General features: G+C 44.1%; 2 protein-coding genes across 15 annotated transcripts in view; one reads left to right on the top strand and one right to left on the bottom strand.

The window, feature by feature from the left end:
• The window catches only part of LOC148384089 (uncharacterized), a 29,652-nt gene that overhangs the window by 840 nt on the left and 10,416 nt on the right, over nucleotides 1–18,396 (top strand). For 3 of the 14 annotated variants that reach the window (XR_015853220.1, XR_015853218.1, XR_015853223.1), the window contains exons 2-4: nucleotides 851–1,010; nucleotides 6,180–6,241; nucleotides 7,930–8,013. Coding sequence is in view for 2 of the 14 variants with exons in the window: in XM_088356777.1 (XP_088212903.1) it covers nucleotides 864–1,010; nucleotides 6,180–6,223; nucleotides 7,930–8,013; nucleotides 8,988–9,024 (312 nt within the window). In the remaining 12 variants the exon portion in view is untranslated. Of the gene's footprint in view, nucleotides 1–129; nucleotides 279–850; nucleotides 1,011–1,733; nucleotides 2,904–5,219; nucleotides 6,147–6,179; nucleotides 6,242–7,929; nucleotides 8,014–8,897; nucleotides 9,949–9,993; nucleotides 13,326–18,396 lie in introns of those variants that run through there. The other 11 variants (XR_015853228.1, XR_015853226.1, XR_015853219.1 and 8 more) reach the window with 10 other exon arrangements.
• s1pr2 (sphingosine-1-phosphate receptor 2) lies at nucleotides 1,372–15,007 on the bottom strand. The gene is made up of 2 exons (XM_088356772.1): nucleotides 14,685–15,007; nucleotides 1,372–4,773 (listed from the first exon to the last, which is right to left on the bottom strand). Exon 2 carries the CDS (start codon nucleotides 4,680–4,682, stop codon nucleotides 3,567–3,569), a length of 1,116 nt encoding a protein of 371 aa, XP_088212898.1. The 5' UTR covers nucleotides 4,683–4,773; nucleotides 14,685–15,007; the 3' UTR covers nucleotides 1,372–3,566.

The following is an 18,396-nucleotide window of genomic DNA, read 5'->3' as shown; positions in this document are numbered from 1 at the left end:
TTATACTAATTACAAATTAACTACTATTTAAGATTTTGTCGCTTTAGGTATGGTGTAATCGTTATTAACTTTAATATAACACGAGTCCACCCCTTTTTTTTATTAATCTACCGGAAGTCGACGGAGCATGCGGAAACGGACAGACCATTGTTTGGGAATTTTAACAAAATAATAGACTTCATTGTTGTTTTTGTTTGTTCGAAGTCTGCGACAGCATGCTCCGAACCCATACTCATTACAGAGTATAAAAAAAAAGAAGAAACCCACGTTTAAGCCAAGTATGTAAAACCGATAGAATGTGTCTCAATTGTGTCAGGTCATCTCTTCGCTTATTTGATCATATATTGAAGGTTAATGTTTGAATTGTGGCGCCCTCTCGGGTCCATGGCGTCCTTAGCATCGGGTTTATTTATTTATTCGTTTATTTAGCCATCTATCAATCCTTTATCACTTGAATTTACCCCTCGGGTCAATCAAAGATTTTCTGATTTTACTTGAGTTTATCCTAACAGTTAGGATGTATAGGACCTAACTTAGGACCTAACTCTATACTGTGAAGGTAGTACATAACTCAACCACCAGGTGGCAGCGTGACATTAGATTTCTGCTCATAATAAAGCGTTTGATCCAAAGAAAATGTATCCACGGTCCTTCATTTAACTGATAATTTGTTTAGAGTTGATTAAAAACATGTGTGTATGTATACAAAATATATTCATATATTTAATTTTTAAAAATTATTTTCACCCTCGATTATGTTTAGATATTTTACCCCTGACATCTTCGTGCATGAAGTTATTTCATTCTATAAGTTTGTTTGCTTGATTTGATGCGTGACTTCCCCTTACAGGTTTGAGCGTCTGATGTCACATCCTGCAAGGAAAACGGCTGAACAGCAATCTGGCCGTCTTCCCAGTCGCCGCAGTCTCCTGGGCCTGATTCAGCCAAAGTTCCCACCCAGGAATCCTGGACGGCTGACAGGAAACAGACCCAAGTCTCTCGAGGCCGCTGTAAGTCAACCCTCGCCCGAGTCTCCCCCAGACCCCAAAAACATCCCCGTGGGGCATTTCTCAGACAAGCTAGCTTGCAAATAGACATTCTTGGTCAGCGCCACACCCCGAATGTCACTCGCCTTGCCCTATGCCCGGCTTCCCATCATTTCTTTCCTTTGAGCAAATGAACAATGCTGTTGAGTAAGACAGGCGTGATTAACAGATAAACAGTACGGGCCTAATTAATGTTTCTCCGTATGTGCCCTGCGATTGGTCGGCAACCTGTCTACGGTGTAGCCTGGCTAGCTCGCTAAAGGTCATCTTCGATTCATTGAAAAATCTTTTTGTGTTAGTGTGCCAAAGTAAACAACACAACAACTTCCTTAATGTTTCATTTTATTAAAAAAAAGGAATGCAGTAAACAAAAACAATGTACCTACATTAGTGTTTCAGATTGTACCGAATGGACACAGGCAGCGTGCTACAGGACACAAACAAAAGGCTATTGCACACAAGACACATTTTCATACATAAACACACACACGCATATAAACTGTACATACTTACATACATGTTCATATATTTATAGTCAGGCGACACGACAAGTGACACGACAGACGCCTAAAAAAAAAAAAAAAAGACATCACTGAAGCTGCCAAAGTGCTTTTCACCATTTCTGCTGGTCTGTGTGAGTATGAATGATTTTTTTTTAATTATTTGTAATAAAAATAACACACACAGGAAGAATGGGAGAATAATCCCGAACAACAGGAACCGGACAACACGGACAAACCAACACAACAGGACTTCCTGTTAGTTATCCGGAATGAGGATGATGTTGACCTCCTAGGTTTGGGTCTTTGAAACCAGATCTGGTCCCACAGCTCGAGTTGCACACAAGACATACGGCGGACGAATGAAACCAGGATTTTGTTTTAAGACTTCACAGTGAGTCAGGATGAGCAGTAATACTGTCGACCACGGGACCCCTGCCCCGAAAAACCTCCTCCTCCTCCTCCTCTTCTTCTTCTTCATGCATACATTCAGCCAAGTTGGATGGCGCAAACAGAAACGTTGCTAACAACACTGTCAGGGACAAATAACCAGTCAAAGCGAATCACTGGAGGAAATGTGCTTTCCCTCGAAGGATACATACACAAGATGAGAGTAAAAATAAACAACGGGAAAAATAGAAAGGAGGGTTAGTGATGGAAGCTGGAGTACATCATACACGTGTAATGAGCTACAATTCCATGCATTACAAAGAAGCAGATTATGGTTACTCAAATGGATTTTAAGTAAGAGTATATCGGGACTATATAGCCCTGCTTTGAGCCGTGCGTTGTGGAATGAGTTTTCAAAAAGGCTTAATATGTCCTGTATTCACCTCCTTGTTTGGGATACCTTGTTGTTGTTTTTTTTTTAAAGCAAACAGGACTTCATATAGTCGTCAAGTACAATACAATGCAAAGGAATAGTAATCGTATGGCTCGTGTTACAATCATCATCAAGATTTCTACTTTTGCATCCATGAATTCAGAGGAAATCCCAAAAAGGTCACGCACGTGACGACGTCGGAGTGTTAGGAGCTCGGCCTACACGCTACAAAGTGCAACGCTGAAAGCTTTGCGTTGAAGACGCGGCGAAAAATAACACAATTGTGGTGTTAAGCGCGTCTTTTTGGTTTTGGCTTCCGAGGCTGGATTTACACTGCAGTTGATCAATTCCGATTGGAAGTACATATTCGTCGTGATGTACGGTTCAAGTGACTCATATCCTCAAAATGTTTATACTGAAAACATCTGCTGTCCCTAAATTGCACAGAGATAATGACACAAATATTAACAGAGGGCAGTGAACACAACATGGAACTAAACAATGATTTATAAATAACACAAATATTAAACATGAGGTTGACTCTCCACTTATTTTGAATTTAAATGGGAGTAAATTCTATTAGCATGCTAAGAGCTAGCATGAACAGTTGTGTGTGTTATTAACCTTTTAAGCGACCAATATTTAAAACACACATAGTGTAGCAATACATGTACACGTTTAATATAACAATACTCACTGCCACATATTCTTTATCCTCTGCCAAGAATGATTAATATTACAGCATCTTCAATTACGGTAATAGTAAAAGTGCTCTTCTAATTTGTGTCTGTATGACTTTATTGCGTACATTTGAATTTTTATTTAATTCCTTCTTTTTATAATGTAAGTTATTATTGAGTGCTATTTTCACTTATCAAAAAACACATAATTTTGTTTGTTTGTTTGGGGGGTAGCTGGAACAGATTAACGGCAATTCTATTCATTTTAAGGGGAAATGATGATTTGAAATATGTGGTTATGGTCACTTGAGAGCAAAAAAAAATCTGAATTGCGTCACACCATGCAGTGTAAATCCAGCCTAGTATACATTAAAATGACTCCATGTGATTTCTCAAGAGTACCCATGAAGAGTTTCACATTTGCCAAGCACCCCAATGTGGAGATCTTGTTGGTGTTCAAAAGTGGCCTCGCATCCCAACTCAGGCGATTGCATCCGCTTTCTTCTCTTGCCTGCCGTCACACGCAAGTGGTGCAGTTCTGCATGATGGGCGTGGTCTGGTGTTCGTGTTTGTGTGTGCAGTGCTCCTGCGAGCTGGAGCTCTTGAGTGGCACCAGGCAGCGCTCGGCGGGCCGCCCGCTTTGGAGGACCCCCCAGCAGCATAGCACGCGCAGGAACTCCTTGCGCATGTCCTTGCTGCGCAGCGTGTAGATGACCGGGTTGAGCGCCGAGTTGAGCGTGGCGAAGCCGAAGAAGATGTTGGCTTTGTGGAGGATGGGGCAGGACCGGATGTTGCACGAGGAATCCAGTAGAAGGATGGTGAAGGCAGGAAACCAGCACATGATGAAGACGCCGAGCACGATGGTGACCGTTTTCAGGAGGGAGTAGGTGGGGGAGTTTGGGGCTTCCTGGTGGCTGGAGCGTACGATTAAGTAGATCCTCACGTAGAGGATGACGATGGAGAGCAGGATGAGGCTGAATATGCTCACCACGACGAGGATGTACTTCTTGGAGTAGAGCGGCAGCACGGCCGAACACTGCGGGAGGTTGTCGATGCAGTTCCACCCCATGATGGGGAGGCCGCCCAGCAGGATGGACGTCACCCAGCAGGCCCCGATGAGCAGGAACATGCGGCAGGTCTTGTTGGAGCCGTAGACTTTGACCTTGTTGATGGCGATGTAGCGCTCGATGGCGATGGCCAGGAGGCTGAGGACCGACGCGGCCAGGGCGATGAACGCCGTGCCCTCCCGGATGAACCACTGCACGGGCACCAGGTCAAAGGTCCGCGAGCCCGACAGGAAAATATTGGCGATGTACGCCGAGCCGGCCAGGAGATCGGAGAAGGCCAGGTTGCCGATGAAGAAAAACATGGCCGTGTGGAACTTCTTGTTACGGCACACGGCGATGAGCACCAGGAGGTTCTCCAGGATGATGATGGTGCACAGGACCACGATGATGATGCTGGGGTCCGTCAGCAATTTCTGGTCTTCGTGACGCTTGTCTAGGTCCTCCATGGTCTTGTTCTTGGCGATCACGTAGTAGTAGGGGATCAGAGTCCGGTTGTAGTACTGTGAGTATCTGGTCCTCATGGCGACGAGCTGGGACACCGCTGCCGCTTCACGGCAAAGATTCATTCACTTGGTAGGCCGTGCCGCTCGCCGGAAGGGGAAAGGGAGGGGGACGCCTGTCCCGCAGTCTCGTCTCAGGAGCTCTAACGTGGGTCACCTACGTACACAAAGAGAAGACAATTTTAGAAGTTGTTCTCCGGAACCACTCAGCCCTCTCAAGTACGACAGCCCTACTGTAATATGAAACCCGAGAGGTAAGCAGAGCTGCATGGAGGGTTCCTCGACATGCAAATTAGCTTCGGATAATGAAAAGTTAAGGATGCCACAAAATAATGCGCTTTGGCGCCACCTATTGAACTGGAATACCGAGACAGAATCACCAGTCATTGGCAATCGTTTCCTCATCAGGAATTTGGCACAGAGTGAACACACTTGGTCTGTTTGGAGCTTCTTAACGCCCCCACACACGAAGTTCTCCGCTGCTTTTTGCATCTTCGCCGTCGTCCTGTGGCTTGTAAGAAACCTTCAATGACACCTTGGGGGAACATATCTTATTTTGCGGGACAGTGCCTTCCTGTTGTCACATGTAGATCTCATTTTCAGGTAGATGATTTGAATTCAAGACGGAGGGAAGAGGGTTGCCAGATGGACAAAGCGGACTCACTGAAGGACACATTCCACGAACGCCCGCTGTCAACACAAGGCATTGTTGTTGGATCCAAACCGTTCTCTCTCCAGCCTCCGCAGGCCTGCGCAACAGCTTGGAAGCTTCCTACTTGTCCATATTTGATTTTTTGCAAATACCCACTTAGCGTACCTCGTTAGCATATCAATATTTACTAACCTGCGTGTTGGGATTCTGACTTTTAAACATCTCCCACGCACATGCGTTACTCAAATGTATGTCGGCGTCTCTTATGTCAACTTGACAAACAAGCATAATGGTGCGAAAGCCACGTAGGTGAACTTTGAACTCGCATGCGATCATGTTTTACGATTAGAAGCAGTTTAAATATTCATGTGACGCCGGTAAAAGTTGAAAACTGTCAAGCGAGTCTTAAAAACTGGCTGGAAACAAAAGGGACAATCTAATTAGAGGAGGAGCTGGCAGCCTTAAAGCTGTCAGAAGTAATACAATCCATGTGCGCCGTTGCTCCGGAGGTAATTTAATTCTGATGCGTCTCACTGTTACTCGCTTGTGATAGCAAGAAGGAGCGAAAGCCACACATCGAGCATGCATGTGGAACGGCATCTGGACACAATGGCAGGAATCTGAATGACCGCACGCACACAAAGCCGCATATCTGCATATCCATACGGGATCCCTACTGAAAAGAAAAAAAAAATCTTTATGAATACACTGTAAAAAAAAAAAATACCACCAACTATGATGCCTGAACTGTTTGCCAAAACCAAACTCATCTTCCTTTAATTTTGAAAACAAAACAAAACAGCAAAAGCTCTAACTGCCGCTAACAACCCAGGCTAAACTTGTTTCTCATTTTGTGCTGTGAAATCTCATTTTTGATATACTTCCTTGACACCGATGTCTTTTTTTGACAGTGCTTTGTCAGCATCTTTGGGTGGTCCAGAAAGATTCCAAACAGGTGAGCTTTTTCAAATAGGTGAGCGATTAATCGGCCAGATGATTGCATCGGTGGATATTAGCTCTTTTAAAATCGACTGATTTTTGCTGTTTTTAAAAACACATCATAACATAAAATAAAGACAATGACACTTAAACACCTTCCTCAGCAAAAAAGAACTGTCGGATTTTTGTCAATTTTTCTGTCTATTGTAGGTCAAAGCAAAGCCGCCAAATGTTTTGCCAGTAATTCATATATTAATTGACGAAAAATGTTATATTTATCATATATTTTCTAAATTAATCGGCCAAATGTTATGCTAGTAATTCATACATTTATTGAAGAAAAATGTATTATATATTTTTGAAATTAATCAGCCAATTAATCAGTAACCAGAGTTTTATTTTGCCAAATATTGGCCTCAGAGTGTGCACGTGCGGGCAATAGCACAGGTGCTTTACAGCCTCGCCAGCAATAACCATCTTAGTGTTTCCTCAAGCCGAGCCGAGGAACAATAAAGTCGTTGAGCGCGGCGGCCAGACTTGACGGCCTTGGGCGCTCATAATGTCGCCGCTCACTTTTCTTTGAGGCTGATCATGCATCTGGAGGGCTGGCACGAATGGACTTAACAGCTGCGAGCGTCCAGCTTTGCAAATAGTCTAGTCAGTCGCCATCACTCTCTTAGCTCTGTTAATAGAAATAAACAAGAAAGCCCGAGACTGAGCACATGTGCCAGCTGCCGCGGCCAAATCACATTAGGTCTCATTCTTGCAGCCGGGATTGATTAAGTCGGCCGTGGCCATCGGCTCCCAGCAACTATTAGGCTGCCGTGCGTGAAGGCGGTGCAGGCCAAGGGTCTCCAACATGTGGCACGGGGGCCCATCTGCGGTCCACATGATGATATTTTCTGGCCCCCCTGTGGTGGTGTTTTGTGTTATGGGCCATTTCTCAATTATATCATAATCGTGCGATACTTGTCTTTGTTTTTACATACGCTTACGTAATGGTTTTAAACAGACTCCATCGCAAGAGAGAATTCTTCCGTGATCTCCGGCAGGTCAGCACACGACTGATCTGGCATGCATTGCGGAGACAGCTCGCAGGTCCTCCTGTCACCAAGCTGCCGTCTTGACGTTACGGAGCGGGGAAACCTGATGCGCCGGTTTCTCCCCGCCCCTCTACCTGCCCCCCCCCCTCCCCTTGTCTTGCATTCTCACTTTATTTTGACTGCAAAATTGTTTGTTTTGTTTGACGAATGTCACTGAATGATCGGCCGTGCCGAAAGCTCACACAAAGACAAAATAACATGACAGACTGTCTGGATTTGGGGAGGGGGAAAAAATAAAAGCTGACGAAAAGCACCACGGCTGCAAACAGGCGGGCGTGTTAGGGCAAGGGACCGACAGATAAAAACAAAGCAGTCACCTGGCACTTATTATTACTGCACGCCATCGAGACTTTCAATATCATGCTGAAAACCGATGCTTCTCTCCCAACAGTCGAAGCTCTCCGGTGACAGCTGCACAAGAGCCACAAAGCTTTTTTTTTTCTTTTTTTTAAAAAAAAAAAAAAAAAACCTTATCCAACACCTGATAAGCTCCAATTAGCACCATACCACCTGCTGCTACCTGTCATAGTTCTAAACTCCCTCACTTTCTCCTCTTAGGTGCTTTGCACACCTTTCCTACAAAACAGGAACCCTGCCTAACCTTTGTTTTTCATTTCAGGAAAACCTTGATTGCACTACAGGATTTCAACTGTTTCGTGGCCATGCAGACGTTTGTGGTTTGGAACCAACATCCTGTGACAAAGTAAGGCAAAGTTTTTCCTTGCACTAAAAGAAATGTCTTTGCTGCTCTCACAACTGTGTTTAAAAAAAAACAACAACATAATACTCTTTTATTATTCAATATCAATGAAGTTCTGGCTCTAGAAAATATTCCACTGATTTATTATTCATAAAATCACAACAAGGTTTCAAAACATCACACTTTGCTCTAATTGGACCGGGATGACATTGATCGGGCTTCTTTGAGCAACACCAAAACGCACGAACATCTTGAACTAAACAGGAAACGCTGGGATGGTCTGCTGGCACGTGGCCATGGCCTCCCTCTGACTCCACCCTGAGGCTTAATACGTGAGCTTTTCCACATCTGAGCCACACCACAATATTGATCCACGGTCAATACGCAGGGTTTAAAAGCAGGATGATGAGAAGAACCCCCCGAGGGGTGCAAACAGATCACAAACTAGCACGGCACTGCCGATTTTGTTTACCACTACCTGGAAATGAGATGAAAATAACTATCGAGGCTTACATCCGTTAGTTGCGACGGCACACGAGCGGCTTATCTGCATTTGCTGATAACAACAAATTATATCAGTCATCAAGCTAGCGTGGCAAATGATCCTAAAATCATTTATTTCGATGAGATTCATCATGTCTTTGTAATAATATAAAAAGATTCTTTTGTTCAGACAAAATAAAATAAAATAAAGGAAATCCATTGCAATGATTTTTTTCTCTTTCAACACCATAATCAAAAAGTGTAAGACCTGATGGGGGCAAGTTCGACAAAGAGTCAGTTCAGATTCAGAGTCAGATTCTTTTGTTCAGACAAAATAAAATAAAAATTGCCTAAAATCCATTACAATATTTTTTTTTTTATCTTTCAACACCATAATCAAAAAGTGTAAGGCCTGATGGGAGTAAGTTCGACCAAGAGTCAAACGTAGGTTGAGCACGTAGGACAATGACACTGCCGGGATTTGCTTTTTTAAGACATCTCACCGAGCGGCGCCTCAAAGAGGAAGTTTAAACGAGGAAGAGGAGAGGCGCCCGACCTGCAATAGCTCCCGCTCGGATGCTGTGAGGAACTCAGAAAAGCTTCGCGCAGCTTCAGAACATGAATAGACTAAGCAGATTTGAAAACGACAACCAAAGTTGAACGAGACATTTTTAGAATAACGTCAGCTCACTTTTTGTCATCTAACACCACTCCTTAAGTGTCAATCAAAAGCGAGCCCAAAAATATTTCTGGATTGAATGTATGCAGCAGGATATCAGTTACTGGAGTATCTTTACGTCACCAAAGCGTTGGATGACATTAACGAGAGAGCAAAACACTTCCTCTTTTATCGACATGAAACACTTCACTCTTTTTTGTGGTTTCATTTTTAGTCTTCAACACCAAAACCTTCCATGGTCTTTGTTCCACGCAAAAAAAAAACAAAACGTGATTCGTTAGAGACGCCCGTCTGGATATTCATGATGGGTGGGTGGGGGGTGAAAATGGGTGCCCTCAATTCATAGCGGGGGTCTCGCCTTTTAATTAGGGATTACCCTTTTCGCTTGTCAAATAGTCTGACAGTTTGGGCACAGTCTCTTCCGTGCGTGTCAATGCGGTTTAGGCGCTTTTGCTTTTCTCACTTACGTCCAAGCTCAGAAGTTTGCCGTGCTTTTATTTACCGCAGATGTTTTTGCTGTGTGTTTCGACCAAGTTGAACCTCATCTTAACTCTCGACCAAGATTTTTTTTTTTTGATTCTACATGCAGCGTGCCTACGTGGAGTACAAAAAGGAAATGCGGTCAGTTCTTGCTGTGTTGATAAAACCACAAAAAATAAACCTTCAAGTTTCAGCTGCCTCGTATCTTCACAATGACTTGAAATTAATGAATGCCTCAGCACCTTCTTTTTGGGACTCCATTGTCCCATTCTTCTCTAAAATCCAGACCTTGAACTCCACCCCTTCTCATGTTCACAAGTGATCTTTTCGTCACGGATCAGGGGAGGCGACGAGACGCTTTCCGGACCGTGACTGCAACCTCCACGCTTGTTCCATCTCATGAACTCTACAGACCCGGGGGGGGGAGTCGTGTTGACAACAACGTGAAATGGAACATGATACCATCTAGTCAAGCTTCTCCCGCCGCTGCCTAGCACCCACTGATAAGATGCTGAACTGATGGAGGAACGTCCATCCATCCATCCTCACACTCAAGAAAAAGGACAAAGCGTCAAGACTCCCCCAAGCAAACAAGAATCCATTAAAATCCGGGAACACTGTTATGCAAGGGGGGAAAAAAACAACATGGTTGCCTAGGGAGGGAAACATGTACTGAAACAACCTCTTGGATATCTCTCTATGATGTCAACTCTCTTCTCATGAAGAACTACAATCTACTATGACAACAACATTAATCACATTGCTGCCTGCCAAAAGGACAGTTTGCATTTATTGCCCATATGAAATCACACAATATGGTCTGAAGACACACCTCTTGATCAAGTAATTAATCGTGGGTTGGCTGAGATCTTTAGCCCTTGAGTCATCGTCCTGATAGACATTTTGGACCATTGTATGAAACAACTTTGTGGGAAAGTCTGGGAAAGGCCATTTTCACTTCCAGTATGTGTGTACTAAAGCCAAAAGGACATTTGCAGGAGGTTTGGGACAGAACTAAATTATTCCGGCTAGTTTTAACAATTTCGGATGACAGAAACAACGTCTACGCCCTGAAGTTTTTCGGAATAAATGGATAAAAAATCCCCACATATATTCTTGAAACAATTCTGAGTGAGTAAAACGGTAACAATATATTTTTTGTCATTTTCTAATGGATGAGCTATTTTGACTTGGATCATATTAAAGAATCTAGCCAGTCTGTTTGGCCTCAATCGTGACCCCGGCTCGTATTAACTTAAATCCTTCATGTTTAAAAACCTGGAAAGCGGATAAAGGATAATAGCTGCTTCTCAACAAAAGAGGCTAAAGTGGCATTGTAATAATTGCGCATGACATCCTTCAAGCTCTCAGCTCCAACCGGCTGGACAATTCCAAATCTAAGAAAAAGATGCTTGGCTTACTGCTGGATTGAAGGTAACCCCGTTGAGTTTTGCAGCTGCACAAACAAAGCTGATTGGATAACAAAGACTCCCAAGTGAGAAGAAGAACAAGAAGGTCTTTTCAGACACGGCATCCTCACGTCTACCTTTCCCGTTCGCACTGATCAGCAGTCAGAAAAACCAAGATGTGACCACACTGATTAATCTCTTGCCATCCACTTTATAAATCACTCAGCGTAACCTCAAGTGAAAGCTGCAAAGTGCTGTCAATCCCGTCCAAAACCGCAACCAGAACCAGAAACCTGACATTCAAAAACCCGTGCGCAGTAAAAAGCTGGACAGATACTCTGTAATTCGAAACGTCACACTGCTAGAGCAGATTGAGTCCTCACTATGTTGCTGTAAAAGTCTAGTTACTGAAAAATCGACATTCTGGAACCTCTTGGAACCAATCAGAAGCTTGAAGAAAGTCATATCTGGAAAAAGGTGGAATAATAAGGAACGTTAGAATCATACATGACTACTGCTTGCCAAGTTGAGTTATTTTTGTATACCATAAAGCATCAAATCTGCACACGTAAGGAGATGGCGGTAACGTCATACAAAGGATGGAAGCCAATAAAAACGGCGGTTTCCCCCGTCTACACACAAACGCTGACAACAGTTTTTGGAAAGTCTTCACGCTGCTTCTCACTGACCTCAAACAAAAAAGTGGATGAAAGGACCGAAACGGGTTTTAAAAATAGTCGCCGCTGTGCGGACTCGGCGTAAAATCCTTGGCCTCACATGTTTTGGGTTTGACTTCTGGAATTAAACCCGACAGGAGCCTGAAGATACCCTAGCATGCCGCTACAAGAATCCACGCCTGGTCACGGTGTGTTGAAAAAGGGGAAAGGCCACCGCTGGCGGGTTCTCCCATAGTTTGTTCAAGTCCCTCAAGTGGAAAAAGGAATGAAACATGAGTTAATGGATTTCTCATTGACTGAGACACCTCCGGACTCCAGAGGAGCCTGTGTCTCGAAGAGAACCACAGCTGAGTGGCTTAGAAACAACAAATCACCAGGCGCCGTATAATTCTCAGATGGGCGACACTCCCTGATCTTGGCTGAGAATCAGAAAGCAACATGGTGTTGTGTTGTGACTTGTGAGAAGACATATCTTCATCTGCCACACCCTATAAAAGGGTTTTTCTGTGATCGGGTCAGAATCGTCAGAAGTCTCGAAACAGCTTGATTGTCTGCTGCGATGTGTCACTTTTCTTCTTCACTGTCGGGAACAGTGGTTTCACTTAACCAGCTTGATGCCTCGGGCAACGTCGTCCTCAGATCTGTTGTTAGCCCTCCGATCACGTCGCATCAAGTGGTGTGCGGCTACAACAAAAGACGAGTCACCCGCCCAACGGAAAAGCCGCCTCACTGCGTCCTGTTAGCGGACCGCTCCCACTCCTCGACTGAAACCCGAGCGTCCTTCAAGAGAGGGGGGGTCGACACCACCCGACTGACTCTCCCCCCCCTAGTGACCCCCGGTTCCAGAAAAGTTCCTCGCAAATCCAGTTCCCACCCCTCAATTGTCATTTATTTATCCGCGCATACACTTCGACATCCGTTTATTTGTTTGACAGATCTTTGTGACGCCAATTCTCATGCTAATCCCTTTCTCCGGTTACACATGAAATACAGGCAACTCAAACATGCGGGACTGCACTACTTTTATATTGATTACTACTTCTGGCATTTATATTGACTATTTTTATAGCTTTCATTTTGACCTTTGCAGACTACCTGAACTGAACTTTGGGTTCAAACTCTATCTTCAGGGGGACAATTGAATTTCATAGTCAGTTTTACAGAGGACAGTAGATTGAACAGGGATTGTACCACCCTGGAAATAGAATACAAAATATGTGGTCCAGTAATTGGCCCTAAGGATTATATGAACTGGGGTGTTCCCCAAGAGTTCTTGTATCATTGTCTTTCACAGCTGGGAAATGCATTCTGTGCCTTTTTGACCCAAGATGGGTTCCAACTTTTGGAGTCCCTATATGGAGTATATGGTATCAAGAGTTTGTCGATGGGATGTTACTCAAATATGTTTTGTAATTTTAACTGCTTGGGAAGATCTCTGCACCTTTTGGGTTCTGGACCAGATACTGGTCATCCTACGGTGCTGATTCAAGAATTTGAATCATTTCCTTTCACAGTTTAGGACTAGATCAGAGTCTTTTGGAACTAAAACCTGATACGAAATCTGGACTCTCTTATAGGGAGATTCAGTTTCAAAGGCTCCTTTTATATCTCAGTGGGTTCTCCTAAAGTTATTCTGTTCCCTTCCTGTTCACATTTTTAACTTTATTTGATCCTTTCAGAATCAAATTTGTAGTTCCAATAATCAACATTTGTATAGATTCTATCGAAAGACAGAAATTCTTCCAGTTCTGGCAACCCACATCTGTTCAATGACATTGCGAGATCAATCACAGAAAGGACAAAGGAAACCAAAACAGGCTCTGTGAGGATGCAAAGTGTTTGTTCTGGTTCAATGAGCCGTGCAATGACACAAAACCAAAATGCGGATGGACCATTGGCGCGTGGACTCCGCTCGGTCGCTGGTATGCTGGGATTGCCCAAGATGGGCCATCCAAAACAAACCAAGCGACTCCGGCGTGACACTTCCATCAATGAAACTGCCGACGGAGCCTTCGACACTTGATAAGCCCTCATCCGCCGCCGCTGAGCGTATTTCCTCCTCACCCACTCGTGCCGTGGTGCTATCTGGGTTTGTCTTATTCGACCTGCATCACCACATTTGGTTTCTTTGCTCAAGTCTTGCTTTCAGATCATTGCCACACTTGCCCTTGCCTTTCCTACCACAGCAAAGCAAATGATGGATCAGCGCTTTTTATCTGAGCAATAAACATGATTTCCTCCGCCTTATCATCTTATCTCAGTGATTTGGCACTTCTCGCCAAAGCGCTGCCGACACCTCCAGGGCTGCTTTTAGCCTTCGGAAACAATCCCTGCCAGCGGTTCAAGCTTTTTTTAGAGCAATGCCTTTTTAAGAAAGTAGTGATAGTCTTTGTGTGTGCTTTCCACAACAGGAGTGTGTTAAGTCTGCTATTGTTTGAGCTGTGAGGTGCTTTTCTCTGGGGAGGACATCTCTGACCTAAGAGATTTAGTCAGAACATGAGGGGAGGGGGGGGGGGGTTATGGTGCTGGTGATAATGGAGGCTTTTGTCTTATTAATACATCCTTTCAATACAATGCCTTCTTTAGAGTGACGGATGAACAAGCCTCAACAACATTGGAGGGGTCATAGCAGTAGGGGGGGGCACAGCAGGCTGCGCAACGGCTTTGAGGGAGCCCCCCCTCCCCTTTTTACTCCCCCCATATACGCACATGCACAAGACAGCAAATGATGCATTGAGCCCACTGTACGCCCATCGGCATTAATTTAATGTTTAACGACACCGTGTTAGATATTAAACACGCACGCGGAGGGACAAAAGACGCGCATTTGCAGTGGTTGCCACATCTGCGTTTCGAGTTTCTCTTTAGCGCCAAACTTTGGGGGGAAAAACGTCGCTTTGTTAGGAGTTTATGTCGAGCGTCATTCTTAAATGTTCGCAAACTTACCCCATGAGAGAGAAAAGATGACTTTGGTCCCCCCAGTGACGCTCACATGGAGTCATCAACTCGCAGAGCAAAAAATAAAAGCAACCAAAAGTTCAGCTCTCCTGCTCCGATCCAGCGGATGACAATCACGATCGTTTTGGTGCCAAGACGCGCCGTTTGGTCCGTGCTGGTAGACGATCCATAGCGGACCCAAATTAGGCGAACTCCGGTACGAGTCCAATTAACTGTCGGGGGAGCGATGCAGGCTTCCAAAAAGGGTCCCGCAGCCGGATCCTGCAGTGCGTCTGCCGCTGCACGAGTGCTCGTCCTGCTCCTGCTGCTGACTGAACACACACACACACGCAATCACACTCTAACACAAGCACAAGCGCACACTCCAGAGGCGGGGAGGCGCGCGTATGACGACATCGCCTCGCACGCACACACAAACACTCTTGAGTCAGCTCCCATCATGTTATAATAATGTGATATCCACAACCATATCAGTAGCAATATTAAAAAGTAAAAGAGTAACTAAAATTGTAAGATAATTATGATTTTGTTAATAATATACTTGAATGGAGCAAATTTGAAGTTTGAGGGCAGAATAATCAGTTCATACTAGGCCCACTGATTTTTATTCAATTTTTTTTAAATAGATCCTAATTCCAATAGACTACTGTTAAAAAAATTCTGTTTAATGTTTCAAAATTATTAGTCTAATGTACTTTATTTTTCTGTTCCATAGTTTTTGGTGCAAATTAAGTAACCACTTAAATCGTAGAATGGCACCTCGGCCAAGACAAAATAATCCTAAACACTCTTATAGTGTTCCACCTCCCTCCATTTTTTATTGTAAGATTGTGTAAAGGATTCCATTGAAGGCCTCTAACTAACAAACAAATAAACGCAGCAGAAGTCGAACCTCCTTGGCGGAGGTAATGTGTTTTACAGCCTATTTTTGGGGCCGTTTCCCCGGATCGGAGCGTAGCACAAATCAAGTCCAGATGTTCCACCTCCTCACTTCCTCTCCCCCCTCCGATGAAGATCCCAGCGTGCGCCGAGTCCTCGCTTTTCCCAACTAATCTCGCTTCCTCTGCAAGCATCAGAGCTTGTTGCACTTGCAAACGGTGACCCCAAGGCGGTCATTCACATGTCAATTCAGCGTGATCAAACATGATGAACGTGAGTATCTGACCCCTGTGAGGCTGCGCTACGTTTTCCATGAAGCCTCCGGGGGTTGTCAGTCATCATCATTCACTTGGGCAGGTGCTCCTTGCTTTTGGAGCTAATAACGTCTTCATAGTGATTACTGAGTAAGTCATCTCTAGCGGGTGTGATGTCATGTCTGAGGTGTATCAAAGTCATACGTTTTTATCATGCTCATAAGTGGACTTTGGTCTTCTTGTTGCCACCCATGTCTTATTGAGGGCTCATTTGTTAATTTTTGTTTTCAGACTTTGGCCTCAACTTATAGTAGCCTCCTAACTATGTGTCATTGTATAGCATTAGCTTCTCATTTGCATTGGACAGGACCACCCCCCTAAAACAGGCTAATTTCAGCAAATAAAAAAATGGGGGTGTAGAGTGTGCTATAATTCTTAATTTTGAGGGATTTGGACAAAAAAATATTGTGGAAAACACATGTTGCAGATGAGTGCACACAAGAGCTAATCGAAAATTACACAATAATACATAAGTAATACAAATATTAAATATTACATAGTTTTTAGTTGACCAAGTCCATGTCATATCTACTATTGACACTTGACTTTTCCAGTACCTTTTGTTTTGTGAAACAAGTGCAAGTCGTTATTTTAGAGCGTAATAATAATCACTTGGGTGGACCCCCTGTGATTACCTGTCTTCCCTCCGAGACAGGCGGTTTTGCTCATACCTGGCTGAGTGACATCAGAGCACTAACAAAGGGGCCTATAGCTCACAGCATCCACCTGTGGCGAGAGTTCACCAGTGGAAACAAAAAAAAGCAGACAAATCTACGCTGATGCATTTCAGTTAGTACTTTGACTCACGTCGTGTCTGCCCGTGGTTGACTCTGGGGGAGAACGGCAACGAGATTGTGCAACACACACTCCCAGCCGCCCCCGCAGCAGCTGGTATGTGGAAAGTAGTCAGGCTGCAGAGAAACTTTTTTTTTTAGGGCTGTTTTTTCACACGTTTTGTACGGCGGGATGTGTCGTAGACGGCACTTTACGTCTTTTTACGACGGGACACTCTCAAGAGTTTGTCCGCTGAAGTTGCATGCTGCGGCGCTTTTAGTTTAAGGGACGGGGCACGAGCCCTGACCTCACTTCCTGTCGGGGCTCCTCACAGGCATTCCATTGTCTGTGAGAATGTGCATGGGCTCGAGGGACTCTGCACATCTGGCAGCTGTTATTAGCAGCCTCCTCCAGCCACCAAGCCGGCAGCACCAGCATACACGAGTCAACCCCGCCACGAGAGAAGAAGGTGGACCTGCGCCTCGGATATGCTAATGTTTCACAAGCGTGCATTTCACAAGACAGGAAGATCAGTTTATTTCACTTGTGACTGCGAGGACTGAAATCGAGAATTGCAACAAACAGTCGTTTGGCTAACAATCTTGCCGTCAGTCAATTAGCATAGCCAGTTAGCTTAGCATCATCTTGAGCGTAGTTTACTCACTTAGTTACTTCTCCATAATAACCTTTCCAGGATAATCGGGCCTTTACTGGCATTGATTACTATGGTTGAAAAAAATTGTTTTTTTTTAATCAGTTAGCTTAGCATTACCTGGCTAGCATTTCTCAATCAATTGGCAGTCAAACAATTTGGAATTTGACCTAAAATTTCAAGCAAGAAATGGGCTTACATGGCTTCTTTTGGTTTTAGGACACGAGTGGGCAAACATTTGAATTTTTCATTAATAGATGGTGTTAACAAATTATATAAAATCGCTATATAGGATAATAAATGATAGAATTTCTTCTTCCGGAACTTTTGATCATGCATATGCATAGTCAACCAGATTAAAGAACACCGTAGGCCCGCCGCCTTACTTTGCCCACTCAGGGCGTTGACGCCTGACCCACATTTTCCTAAATCTTGCAAAATCGTTTCAAGGGAATTGATGAATACTGATGAGTCAGCGACAACACCTGGAGCCCTCAGCAGGTTACTCAACGTGAGTGTTTCGGGAGGGGTGATGGATATTCCCCATGTAGCGTAACTAATCCTTTCACTCGGGACATTTAAAGAATAATTTGGCCCATAAACACATTTCATCATCTGGCTCCAGGAAGTCAGCTGGGGCCTTAAGGCATCAGTCATGGGATGCATCTCAGCAAAACATAACGGTTATTACCAGAGGCACATGATTTACTTCTTCAACTTCCCTGCCGAAATGCTATAATGACCTACATTTAACTGATTATGTCGTAAAGCTGTAAAATTCACTTATGGCCGCTCATGTGAGCAACCACAAGTTGGAGGCGGGGCCTGTCACTAACTTTTTTCCTTAGTGCAACAACTGATATAACAACTGGTTAGTGCGTGTGTGTGATTTGGGTGGAAAAAAAAAAAAGATGCGTATCGCAAAAGCCCCTCAACAATTTGTTGTGGCTTGGAGTCAGGCTGGCTCATGTCTATCTGCACTCCAAACAGCGAGCGAAGAGTTGCTTGTGCCTCATGTTTCCGTTGTTCACAGTTTTTTTTTAGAAGACTTTGCAGCGTTGACTTTGCACTTATCTTTTCA

This window comes from Syngnathus floridae, chromosome 17, assembly GCF_059516105.1.
Source record: "Syngnathus floridae isolate MCC-2025c chromosome 17, RoL_Sflo_1.0, whole genome shotgun sequence".
Lineage (NCBI taxonomy): Eukaryota > Metazoa > Chordata > Actinopteri > Syngnathiformes > Syngnathidae > Syngnathus > Syngnathus floridae.
This window is presented reverse-complemented; position numbering and strand designations above follow the sequence as displayed.